This window comes from Mytilus galloprovincialis, chromosome 10 (assembly GCF_965363235.1).
Source record: "Mytilus galloprovincialis chromosome 10, xbMytGall1.hap1.1, whole genome shotgun sequence".
In the NCBI taxonomy this organism is placed as follows: Eukaryota; Metazoa; Mollusca; class Bivalvia; order Mytilida; family Mytilidae; genus Mytilus; species Mytilus galloprovincialis.
In genome coordinates this window covers 52,757,588-52,771,209 of record NC_134847.1, presented here as the reverse complement: position 1 = coordinate 52,771,209, position 13,622 = coordinate 52,757,588, and the positions used below count along the sequence as shown (strand labels likewise).

At 31.4% G+C, this 13,622-nt stretch overlaps 1 protein-coding gene across 2 annotated transcripts in view; it reads right to left on the bottom strand.

Annotated features, from left to right (window-relative positions):
- The window catches only part of LOC143047818 (protein henna-like), a 49,124-nt gene that overhangs the window by 33,842 nt on the left and 1,660 nt on the right, over positions 1–13,622 (bottom strand). For both annotated transcript variants that reach the window (XM_076221100.1, XM_076221099.1), the window contains exons 2-5: positions 8,591–8,683; positions 7,286–7,445; positions 4,804–4,892; positions 3,678–3,745 (exon numbers count right to left, since the gene is read on the bottom strand). In XM_076221100.1, coding sequence (XP_076077215.1) covers positions 3,678–3,745; positions 4,804–4,892; positions 7,286–7,445; positions 8,591–8,683 — 410 coding nt within the window. The remainder of the gene's footprint in view (positions 1–3,677; positions 3,746–4,803; positions 4,893–7,285; positions 7,446–8,590; positions 8,684–13,622) is intronic.

Here is a 13,622-nt window from a genome sequence, read left to right as displayed (position 1 = left end):
TACAAAACTTTTCTTCGATTCGGCATAGGTATTAAACATATATATATATATGTTATGTACAAGTTATCATTTTTTAAAAATTATAATTTGTACAAAAATATCGTGCAAATTATAATTTGTATTTTGACTTTGTACAAATTGTAATTTGTACAAAAAGTGCCTGTCCACATTATAATTTGTACAAAATAAGGCATAATTTCACTTATAACTTGTACAATATTTTACATACAATAAGTGCACAATCAAATGATAAAAAATAATTTCAATTTTAATTACGAATTAATATGAAACACATTGACTACTCTATTTACAATACTATACAATAATTACAATGCTTTTATTTGTTGGAGTAGGTGAGCGAACCATGACACCTTGAATTACACAATACATTCTGCTTTTTGCATTTACACTTCGAATTGTTACAGCCGCCTTCGGATTTGCAAGAGAGATAACCCTGTTCACCAGTTTTTGAATTTTTTTTCGCAGCTTCCATCTGGGAAAATTGTAAATCTGGAATTTGTGCAACGGACAAAGAAGAGTCACTAATTCATTCTAGTTGGTTTGTGCTGAAGACTCCTGATAAATTACCAGCTATTGTCCCTACACGATGGCCAAAATTTACTTCTTCTACAACAACACCTTGTATATTCCTCTTTCAGATTCTACCGATTCAGCATCTGTGTTTCTCTCCCATTATCTCTTTGGAGGATATGGGTGAACCAAAGAGAAGAAAAATGTCAAGTAATTGATACGCAACTTCAGCAGCTCTCTTAGATTTCAGAGCTCTAAGCACGCTAAATTTGGTCAGATGATCTTGATAGTGCATTATGCTCATGGTTAGGGACAGATTGAAGGTCTACAAGGTCAATCTGCCCTCTACAGTTGAAATCAGCAGAAAGTATTGGTTTAACAACTAGTTTTGGTATGTCAGTACGTTTTCGTTTCAAGATACATTGTTCACAATTGGTTGTAAATCATGCGTATAGCTTCCCGGCTAATGTTAGCAAAATGTTTTTTTAAAGGTCTTTGTTAGTTTTATGGAGACCTCAAAATGGGTTTTTATAATATCATACATACATTATCCTCAAGGGGTAACCATTTTTTTAACACCTTCACTTTTACTTGTGTTAATGACCATGTGAAAGACAATTGAACAGAAGTTCAATTTATAACCTCAAGGCAATATAAATGAATCAATATGACTTTAAAAATAGCATTGAAAAGTTTTTATAGTGGGTATCAACACTGTTTTTGTCACAATATCCATATGATAAATTATTGTACCAGTTATAAGTGAAATTAAGCCGTATTTTGTACAAATTGTAATTTGTACAAACACTTTTTGTACGAATTATAATTTGTACAAAGTCAAAATACAAATTATAATGTGTACAAGTTATTATTTTATACAAATTATAATTTGTACAAAAAAATTGTACAAATTATAATTTGTATTTTGACTTTGTACAAATTATAAAGAAAGAGGGACGAAAGATACCAAAGGGACAGTCAAACTCATAAATCTAAAACAAACTGACAACGCCATGGCTAAAAATGAAAAAGACAAACAGAAAAACAATAGTACACATGACACAACATAGAAAACTAAAGAATAAACAACACGAACCCCACAAAAAACTAGGGGTGATCTCAGGTGCTCCGGAAGGGTAAGCAGATCCTGCTCCACATATGGCACCCATCGTGTTGCTTATGTGATTACAAATCCGGTAAATAGTCTAATTCTGTAGGTCACATTCATGAAAGAGAAGGGGGTTGTAGTTACGACGTAAGGAACATATCCGATATCATTTGTGAAACGGTTATTCCATAACGGGCAACCAACTCGTGATGGCGTCCGTAAAATTTACGAAGGGATGATTTCAACTTCACCATTTGGAACTCTTGGTTTAATAGCTTCCTTGTGAGCAGTAACCCTCTATCAAGAAAATCATGATAGGAAATGCAAGCACGGGAATATCGTATCAATTGGGAGATATATACCCCGTATGCAGGTGCTGCTGGAATGTTGCTACTTAGAAATGGAAAGTTCACAATTGGAAAGCTGAAATCATCTCTTTTGTCGTAAAGTTTTGTTTTCAACCGACCCTCATTGTCAATTTCTAGATGTAAGTCAAGATATGAAGCCGACTTAACTGTATCTGTAGTATCCTTTATCTCCAATTCGATGGGATAGATGCGTTCCACATAGTCACCAAATTTTGAATTGTTTAGTGAAAGAACGTCATCTATATAGCGGAAAGTAGAGTTAAAGGATATTGCTAACTTCTTATCTTTCTTTCTAAGAAGTTCCTGCATGAAGTCAGCCTCATAATAATAAAGAAACAAGTCGGCAAGTAAAGGGGCACAGTTTCTTCCCATTGGGATGCCGACAGTCTGTTGAAAAACACGTCCTCTGAACGTTACAAATATGTTGTCAATCAAGAAATCAAGCATCTTGATAATATCGGTTTCAGAGAATTTTTTGTTTGAATCAGATTGATTCTTTACAAAGTATGATTTATCCCTCCCTAAGACAAGATACTTGTATCTACGTTGGCCATTCTTTTTTATGAAGCAAAGTAATACCAACTCTTTCAATTTGTATTTTAGTTTGAAATGTGGAATACTTGTGTAAAGAGTAGAAAAGTCAAATGTTTTAATACTGTTACAAGATGAAAGAGAGTTAGATTGTATGTACTCTAAAAGATCTTTGGAATTTTTAAGTATCCACATCTGATTCACGCCACCTCTAGAATAGGCAGTTTCACAATAACTTTGAAGCCCGTCTTTGATTGCTGATAAAATAATTGTTAATAATTTAGAAAGAGGTTTCGTGGAGCACTTGGAAGACCCAGCAATATACCGTTGTTTGTGAGGACACTTATGTAGTTTAGGTATCCAATACAGTGATGGAAGATTCAGTTCTTCATCTTTGGTTGAAATACCAAAGGAACAAATTTGTACAAAAAGTGCTTGTACAAATTACAATTTGTACCAAAAAAAGTAAGCCTCATATACATATGAAACATACAACTGAATACTCAAAGAAACAACCAAATTTAAGACGAACAGTATTATATACTCAATTCTCCCGGAGCCTCTGACATCACCCAGCTTTTTATTGGGTATTTTTGTTCAGTGGTTAATTTTTATATGTTGTGTAATGTATATTATTGTTTATTTTTTTATTTTGTTTTTTAATGCTGTTTGTTTGTTTGTTTGTTGTTGGTTTTTTTGTTTACATAGTATTGTTGATATAGTCATTTTATTTTCGATTTTCGATTAGTTTAAATATTCCTTTGATATGTTTCGCCTTCCTGGCTAAGATGTGTCGAATATATTTGTTATTTGAACTCAGCAATTGTTTTAATGATAATTGAAATAAGTGATGAATAGAAATATTCTTAAAAATTTTATGGAATCATGGACTAGTAAGTGGTATCGAATGACATGCTATTTCAAAATGCCATCGCATTCAACATGGCAAATTTGAACTTTCATCAGAACTGCCTTATCAGTTAAATGTGATAATTGGACATAATGACAGTTCTAAACTCCGCTTCATTAAGTTGTGATATGAAAAGGGAAAAAAACATCGTTGTAGCTAAACAGTCTTACAATTGCTTTAGAAATTTTTACAATAAATTGTTTTAACTGTATAAGATAACAGTGCTTACTGTTTGTAATTTAAAGCTATATCTGCAAAGTATTTCCTTCTCTTCCGGTATACTGCATCTGTAAATCCCTATGAATAGAAAAAAAATATTTACAACTTTTCAATCTGCTTCCAAATTTAGATATAGATATTTGGATTTATCATATATTTAGTAATACATATAGTAGTTTTGAAAATTAAATAAATAGCTTGCTGTTTAATCCATATCGCGTAACTTTCATGGGCACCCTTTATCATACCCTTTATGACACCCTACCCTTTATCCGACCCTTTATCTCAATTTATTTTCATTTTACACAATTTCCGTTTTAATCTATGCAAGTTTCTTGAAGACATATTTTTCCTCAAAATGGGTCTTAAATGAACGGTCATTCGGGCGTGACGCAATTAATTGAATGACGTCATTAATTGTCATGTGACGTCACAAACGCCGAGTTTTCATATTTTCTGGCACACTAAATGCAACTTTAAAACAAAATCAATGAAATACAATACACAACACACAAAAAATACAATAAACAAAATATTTTTAAAACAACAGTACGCAAATTGTAAGGTGACCCAGGTGCTTCGAATGAGTAATTGAGCAGTTATTTTGAACTTTTAAAACACGAAAAAAGTAGAACTGTAGATAACCCAGTTGCTAGGGATGAGAGAGCAGTTCATATATACTCTCCTGTTGAAATATATGATAAAGCGTATAAAACAGGGCAAGATTCGTATCAAATGCCGTATCACCCTCGATCAATATCTAAAGGCCCTCGGGTTGATATTGGTATCTCGGGATGATACGGCATATGATACGGATTTTGCCATGTTATATTCTCTATTGAACTTACTGTGTCGATACAAGTTGGTATGTATAGCGAATAGAATCTGTGATTCAAGAGTAAAAAAGGGTGTAGGTCTTAAGGATATTTTAGCAGTCAATTGTGAAAAATATGTATCTCAAGTCGATCATCATGACTTCATACTGACGTTAATGTTTGTATATTATAATACAGTGTTTATGCAAAGAAGTTCATAATTGCTTTATTATCGCAAACATTTTAACGAATTAATAATGATGTATCATTGTCGTCGGTTTCTATAATTTTGAAGTTACGATTTGTGCTTGTAAAACTTACAGGATGGTCTGCTTCTAGATCCTCCCCAGCGCTCAGAACTTTGTCCACATATCTGTCTAGATCCGAAACGTGTTTAGGGATCCATATGTCTGTAAAAAAAGTCAATAGTTTATTTAATAAGTTGTAAATAGAAAATTGCAGATGACATACTATGAAAAGGGTATAAGAACAAAAGATGAAGTGTTTTTTTACAGCAGTCACCTTTGTTTATGTTGGCTGTTCTTTTAATGCTTTAGACTGGACTTCCATGCGACTGTCATTAAAGTGAATGGTTTAGCTAGCTCTAAAACCAGGTTTTATCTACCATTTTCTACACAAGAAAATGTCTGTACCAAGGCAGGAACATAACAGTTGTTATCCATTAGTCTGATTTGTCTAAGACTTTTATTTTGCTATTTCATAAGGGATGTTCCATTTTGAATTTTCCACGGAGTTCGGTATTTTATCTAAATTTTTTTTTCAATTTTTATTGGCTAAATCGCTTATTAAATGTCATTCAATTTTAAAAGCCAAACGTGTGACATTAATTGGCGTTTCTGGTGTGTTCTAATCCAGAAATACATATCAGGTGTATAGACATAGTACGAATAAGTTTGATTAAAGTTTTCAAAAGAAAAATCCAAGCGTCAAGACATAGTGGACAACCATAATATTTTACGGACCATTATAAAAAGTAATCTAAAAATATCCTTTTCTGAAATTTAGAACCAGCAGAGGACAACATTTCTGTAAGTTTTCACTGGCTTTGAAATAGCTGGCAGTAGCTGCAAATACTAGTACTCTCAAATCGATATTTACTCAGTGTCTTTTTATTGTTGGGATGTACAAGTAGCTGTCCACGTCCACACTATGTTTTATTAGATGTATTTCTATTTATATCCATCTTATTATGATTTGTCTAAATTTGTTTTATGTTGTACTGTTACACCACTGTCATACGTTAAGAATTGTTTAAAACTTATTTAACCCCGCCACATTATGTTCGAACCTGTCATAAGGCAGGAGCTGTAATTCAGTGGTTGTCGTGTGTTGCTGTGTTACAAATTTGTTTCTCGTTCATTAGTTTGTACATAAACTAGTTCATAGGTCTTCTCGTTTAAATTGTTTTACATTTGTCATTTCGGGGACTTTTATAGATTAGTTTACTTTAAACATATTTATTCATAGTGGATTAGGAATAAAGCAATTACAACTTATATTAATCCATTTCTACTTTGCGGGTGCAAGTGCTGCCTTGAAGAGGCATACGCCTGCTCTTTTTCAAAAAGTATTTTACGTGCAAGAGATATGACTCTCTCTTAACACGGGTGAGCTATTTATTCTCCCCTTCCGACGGACTATCATCGCTTCCGCAAGACCATACACGCAATTGGTGTCAAGAGAGAGCCGAAAATTCAGTCCGGAACGGGAATCGAACCAGGAACCTTCGTGTTAGTAGTCAGATGCACTAACCACAACATCACGGCTCTAGATGACTATGTGGCATGTGTCATTTGTTAAAGGCCGTACAGTAACCTATAGATGTTTATTACTGTGTATCTGTGTCTCTTATGAAAAGTTGTCTCGTATTGGCAATCATAAAATATCTTCTTTATATAATTAAATCCCGGAATATCATATCAATTTTGAGATATATACTCTGTATGCAGGTGTTGCTGGAATGTTGCTACAGAAATCGTTTCTTTCGATGCAAAGTATTGTTCTCAATCGACGTTAATTGACAATTTCAAGATGTAGGTCATTATATGAGAAAGACTTGTGTATTTCATCTCAAGCTCGATGGGATACAAGCGTTTATCATAGTCGCCATATATCAAACTATTTAGTGAAAGAACATCAACTTTATATTTGAAAGTGTCGTTAAAGGATACTGCTTACTTCTTTTTTAATCGTAAGAAGTTTCTATATGAAGTCAACCTCATAAGAATAAATGAAGTCGGAAAGATGAGAAGCACAATCGGTTCCTATGGGAATTCCGATTATTTGTTTAAAACAAGTTCTCCAAAGGAAACTTATATGTCTTCAATCAAAAAATCATGCATCTTAACTGTTCACGTGTTATGATCATGATGATTTGGTTCTATTTAGTATTATTGGCATGTCCCTCTTTATGTCGTCTATGATACAGACAATAAAACATATATTAACTCTTTTCTTATCTCATTTGTATGGTTCCTCTGTGTAAGCTTTGTTATTATACTGATCAAAACTGATAGGGATATATCAGAACTATTGGTAAAAAATATCTTTGTTTGGTTTTAGATCCATTGCAGTTTAACAGTAATGTTGATCACTTCCGCACGTTTAATATTGTTCTAAGCAAAACTTTGAGAAAATCATCTTCCTCACAAGGTGCATCATCTTTTTTTAATACCTTATACATGTAATTTCGTTTAAATCTCTCTATCATTTTAAAATAAAATATCTAATTAAAAATAAAAGTATACGCAAACAAAAATATTTATGAAATAACATAACGTACCTTCACCAACAATGGTGACACATTTGCCTATTTTCTTCAGTTCGTCGATAGCAGTTTTTAAACCATTCATTTGTGTTGTTGGTACCACCATAAAGTCATGACAATCTTTAAACTCTTTTGATTGACGTGATTCGACATGAGATATCTTAACATCATGTTTCTAGAGAAAAACAATATTCAAACATTCTTTTAATCAGAACATTGAGAACTGTTTTGAAGTACTGTTATCAAACGAGTTTTTAATACAGAAACACCATCAAATAAGGCAAGTATTTAACATATTTATAGATATTTTAATAACTTTGCATTAATAATACAAATAAGTGCTACACAGTGTGCGCCATGATACGACTATACAGATTTAGTTTTAAAGGAAGTTTGACAGATGTGTATGATATTGAAAGCAAGTGTGAGCAGTAAACAGTATTCCACAACTATCCTCTTTCATTACAACAGTTAGAATATACCATCAGCATTATATTAGAAATAAAAATAACGCATCCGTATAATTGATAAAAAAAAAGACAATGAACAGGAGGTATACTGTACGTATTCCTTTGCATAGCATAATGGCTTCGATTGCATGTAACAAATGTATATAGATAAGACGCATATGTAAGGTAGTGTCGTAAATAAAGGCAACAGTAGTATACCGATGTTCAATATTTTTAGATGAATTAAAACAAATTCGGGCCACGAATCAAAACCGAAGAAAGACATCAACTATAAAATAAAAACCAGAACAACAGAATAACTGAACTATAAGAAAAAAATACTAGTTACATAGAATCGGACTATTTGATAACAACTGCCATATTTAAGACATGATAACAGGACATTTTAAGAAGAACAAATGGTTGGTTAAATCATATGAGTTGAGATTTATTTGAGCGCTATTACAGACTATTTGAGAAAGGACATTTGAGCTGAGTGTAAACTGAAAACGTTTTGTTGTATATTAGAAATTTAGGGCAACTAAAACGCACCGTACTCCAACTAGAAATGATTATGACTTTGTTGGTAAACCAGTTGGGGTCAATTACTTCAGAATGGAATGGAGACCTTCATCAGAATCCATGCAAAATACAAAAAATGTACAACAAAACTAGTGAACACACTATGCAAGGTTCATTTGTGTATCACAAGAGGTGAAAGAAAACAAAGACAATTTCAGACTCAAAAATGAAAACAAACTGTTTACCATGGCAATAACACAAAAACAGCATCAAAATACCAAACTACATTATATAAAACACAACTGATCTGATGAACTACAGAAAGGTTAGCAGTGCATAATTATTATACCTCTAATATTGTAAGTGCTGGAATTAAATTATCGAACTTAGTAGTAAACTTCACAGCTTCGATGTTGCCTATCTGGGCCGCACTCTTTGGTTCCTAGAAAAAATTATAAAAGATTAATGTCGGTTAGAAATATTAACGGTATAGTAAAAGCGATACTGCTTTTTTTGTAACCTGTTTGCCTAATGCTCGTAAAATTGACTTCTGCTTGATTTTCAAACGACGAACACATAATCTTTCAATGAATTTATTTGAGATCTGGAGATGGCATATCAGTATTGGTAGTAGTCTTTTGTTAAATATGTATTATGGTCATTTTGCTTAGTTTTCTTTGTTACCTAATCTAACATCGGAATCGGACTTCCTTTAAATCGAGTTTTACTGTGCGTACTGCTGAGTGTTTGTCTATTGTACATTGGCTTAAGGTATAGGGGAGAGGGTTGATATCTCATAAAACAGTTTTAAACTTGCCGGATTTTTGGCGCCTGTCCCAAGTCAGGAGCGTTTGCCCTTTTTAAGTCTGGTATGTTTTTAAGTTCATTTATATTTTTTTAAGTTTAATGACGTCCATTTTCACTGAACTAGTACATATTATTGTTTATTGACCATCTGAAGCCCACCTCTGGTTGCAGGGTTTCCTCATCGTTTGGTGGCCTCGGCTGGTTTATACTCCTTTGTCTTTGTTGTCTCTTTGACACAATCACATTTTCAATTCAATTCTATTCTATTAGATATTCACTATTATGCCTCTTTTTTTATTATGCAACGGGCAATTCAAAATGTATCAACACTTAACAAAAACTCGAAAAGTACATGTAAATGTATTCTTTTAATCAAGTTATAGTGATAAGACAAAACATTCTTTCATTTCATTTCTTAACCATTACATTATGTATTGCTTATAACCCATGGAAGCTTATTCAAAATATTCATAGGTTCTCTTGTGAGCGCATAAAATCTCTACTTTTAAATATCCATTTAATATAAAAAAAAAAAAAAGCCTTTGCATGATCCTTCTATTATTCTGGTACAGGAAATACGTATTTGAATCTGCAATTCATTTTGCGCCAAATTACCGGTATATATATTTGACAAATATCCTCAATTCACCAGTTAAAAAATAAATATAGATGGCTATTTACTCGTTTGATATACACAGTAGCATCACTACCTGAATGAAACATACACAACAGCCAGAATAGATCAGAATAAGCAGACACTAATCATAAAAGTATATATATAGAAAAAGGTGCAAAAATTAGCCTTCAATTGTTAGTGTGTGTCGACATGCTGTTTTCACGAAAATAAGATTAACATAACCACAGGCATAAAGATAGGGATATCGGGATTTTGATTACTAACCCACAATTATCTTCTGATAATCCTGTAGCACTAGTCGTACTAAAATTGTCAATATATAAAGTGAAGTTTTATTTTTTTAATATTTTTTCGTTCAGGAATGTTACTTTCTTATTCTGAGGAGGGATGTTAATAGATGACCTCTCTTATGTTGAATTGTGTTTTATCTGTGTTGCTGCATATGATAATAGTTAATGTTATAAAAATAAGAGCTGCAACGAAAGCATTGGCACAGATGAATTATGGATCAAATGAACGCATTTTGCCGCAAATTTATATACCTGCTTACAACATATTTGTGATCAGAAGCCAAATAAGTTAATTTCTTTGTAATAGAAATGAAAAGATTCTTATTTTTGTTTCAAGATCAAAACAGACGTAGATATTGCGGAATGTGATTACTGTAAACTCTGACCTTTCGTGTTAGATTTTTTCGTACTGATTTTTAAATATTATGCAACTTGTAAAGTACATGTATTATTGTTTTTCCTGTTGTATCAACATTTCTTTGAATGACGTCTGTTAATTGTTTAATTCTTAGTTTTTAGCTACCGCTTGATTAAGTATGACTATGTACTCTCATTTCTTGTAATTTATATGGGGAACAACTATGAACTCTTCATATAGATTTTAAGGTCTCAATATCAGCCGGGATGGTCATGAAAACAAGATTCAACCATTTGCTATTTAGTATTTCTTCAAAGTATATACATACAAGATAAATAGCTTTTCCTTATAGGCACATACTTCATTTTTTATGTAAATTATACTAGCTACTTTGAAAACAAGAAGCACAATGGTAGCATTGCTGCATATTATACCTTTTATCTCAAAATAACGCATCTTAGCGCAATTGGATATTTCCACCGAAGCCTTATATAATCAGTACTTTGTCAACTAAAGACTTTTTTAAGGATACCAAACAACGAAATTCCGTAATGTCACTTCCTTATTCTCAGGAAGGGTGTTGTTAGATGACCTCTCTTATTTGAATTGTGTTTTATCTATTTTAAAATATTACGCAATTCGTAGTCTTTCCTCTTGAATCACACGTGATATGATTGTTCGTCTACTTATTGTTTAATTCTTGATAATTATCTTCCACTTGATAACTCTGACCTATTTACACCAATTTCTTATATATAAGTAATAAAACTAAGTACTATTTATATATTTTTAATTAAGTTTAAATAGCCAAACGGACAAAGGGCACAGCGATTGGTTTGAACTTAAGTGGAGATCGGAAAATGGTGCAATCAGGAATTTAATCTAGTCTATACAAGGATTTGACAGGTTTTTAAGTATATGATAAAAAAAAAATGGGATCTCGTGACAGTGAATTTGAATAACTATGTTGAAATTATTTATTTTCTCTTTGGGTTATGTTTCATAACCTTTAAGCAGAAACTCATTTTCTTGGTTTTAATATGATATGAAACAAAAAAATATATATTCTTCTTTGAAATTTAATATCGTGTCAATCACCCTTTATTTATCTTTTCATTTGTTTTATTCTATATCTAGTAGTAACATTCTGTTCGTTTTAAAACTTTTTTCCTTTAATTAACATGTTCTTGATCATACTTACAACATATTCAAGTAACACTATTTTATATGTACCCATGTTAACATTACATTTGTTTTTTGTCTTTTTCTATTTCTTAATTCTATAATATTATCTTCTAAAATATACATTTAAATTCATATCTTAAAAATAATTATACTACAACAATATTGCTTCAATAACATGCTTGTTTTTTGTTTTTTTTTTTAATATATATATATTTTTCTTTAATGTTTTAAGCGATGTAAAATGTGTTTCTAATGTGTAAATAATCGTCTCTCATAATTCTATATGAATGGCTTTTACATATGTGTAATTTGTTTTAATCCATGTTTCATGTATAGCTTTGAAGAAGGTGAGACGTTAATAAAATATTGTATTGTATTGTATTGTAAATCACTCAGAACCAATTTAGAACAATTTGATAAAACTCATATTTCGGAGTCCTTTAATCTTCATGTAAAAAAAACTTGAAATATTCATCTCGCTGACTTTTATTTATGGGTGGGTCTTTTATATGCATTACCTCTCCTTCAATTTAAATTTTCATATATAATGTATACAGAATAGTTAGATTTTTAGTAATATGGTTAGAAAAAAAATAATCTTCAACCGTTTGCATAACTAATATTTCTTCAAAATTATCCAAATGCTATATATAAAGATCAAATGCAGTCTTTTTCGATCTTACACAAAATTCAATACCTCTGTAGAGTCCATTTTAATCAATGTTTTACCTGTAAAAGTATGAAGAGTTCCCTACTATATGAACAAAATTTACATTGATTTCAACACACGTGATTTTTCCTGCTATTTCTATTGAACTGTAAATCTATTTTCAGGTTCTTATTTTAGCTGTCATGTCGAAAGTAATGATATTATATATACTTGGAAAAGCATGTTAACTTAAAATTAATATTCTTTAAAATATCTTACGTTCGTAAAACTGACGATTCAAATACGTTATAAGGTAACATTATCTTCTTGAAAGAATGTGAAGAATGTTTTAAAATCTTAACATGAAAAAAAAACACAAGCAAATACCGGGTCAAAAGATTTCCTTCCAATATGGTTGTAAAAAACAATTACCGCTTAAAACTTTAATTTATACTATGAACTTTTTTCTGTTTAATTGTCATAAACATTAGTAGATTTTTGTAAATGGCGTAAAAAAATAAACGACGTAGTTGATTAAAGGGGCACTAGCTACGAGATGTATAAAAAAAATTACTATTTTTTTTTTACTCAATCAATAATTAAATGCAAATAGTGTAACAACAATTAGCTTTTAGCAGCCAGTATTGTTCAATTTTGTCAAAATTAGCTAAAAAAAAATTGATTATGAATTATTCACTTGCAAGTGAATAATTCGACCTCATCGAATCCGTATGCATGTGAACTTCAATTTAACCCCTTAGCTTGAGATTGATAACACGTGCATTGTATGTGTAAAGTTATTTAAGGAAAAAAATGTCAGCATTGAAAATGAAACAAAGATAAATCATTTGAATGACTAATTCAATCAACAAAAATTCATTCTTATAAAGGTAAAAACGATGATAAACATTTATTTGTCATTTATTATATGAAATTAAATAGACCTAGAATAATACAACAACACGAGTTTGCTTAATCTATTTATATCTATATTTATGTTTACATCGCTTCTATGGTCATCGCATGACTTTAGAGGTCAACTCGATAATTAATTAGATGGTTTCTGGACTAAAATACACACGAAACGAAGCTTCGTATTTTCATGCTCGTACCCTGTTTATTATTTATTTTAGACTTTTAATAGTTTGAATAAATGTTTTACATTGTTATAATTACATATGAGAATTTGATTAAAATCGGTGAACATAAATTTGACAGCTAGTGCCCCTATAAGTTTATATGTTCTCAACAGATGTATACCATATCTAGGAATTAAAAGTTTGGTGTATACAAAGAATGGAAATGTATTTGATCGCTTTTTTGGTGCATTTTTCCTTTGATCTTTTCGTGATAATTTTTCATATCATGCTACTCGCTTGAGATGGAAAACTATCGCTAGAAACAAAGGAGGCACACGGCGTTGCTAATGAAATTGATATGCAATTGACAACGTCG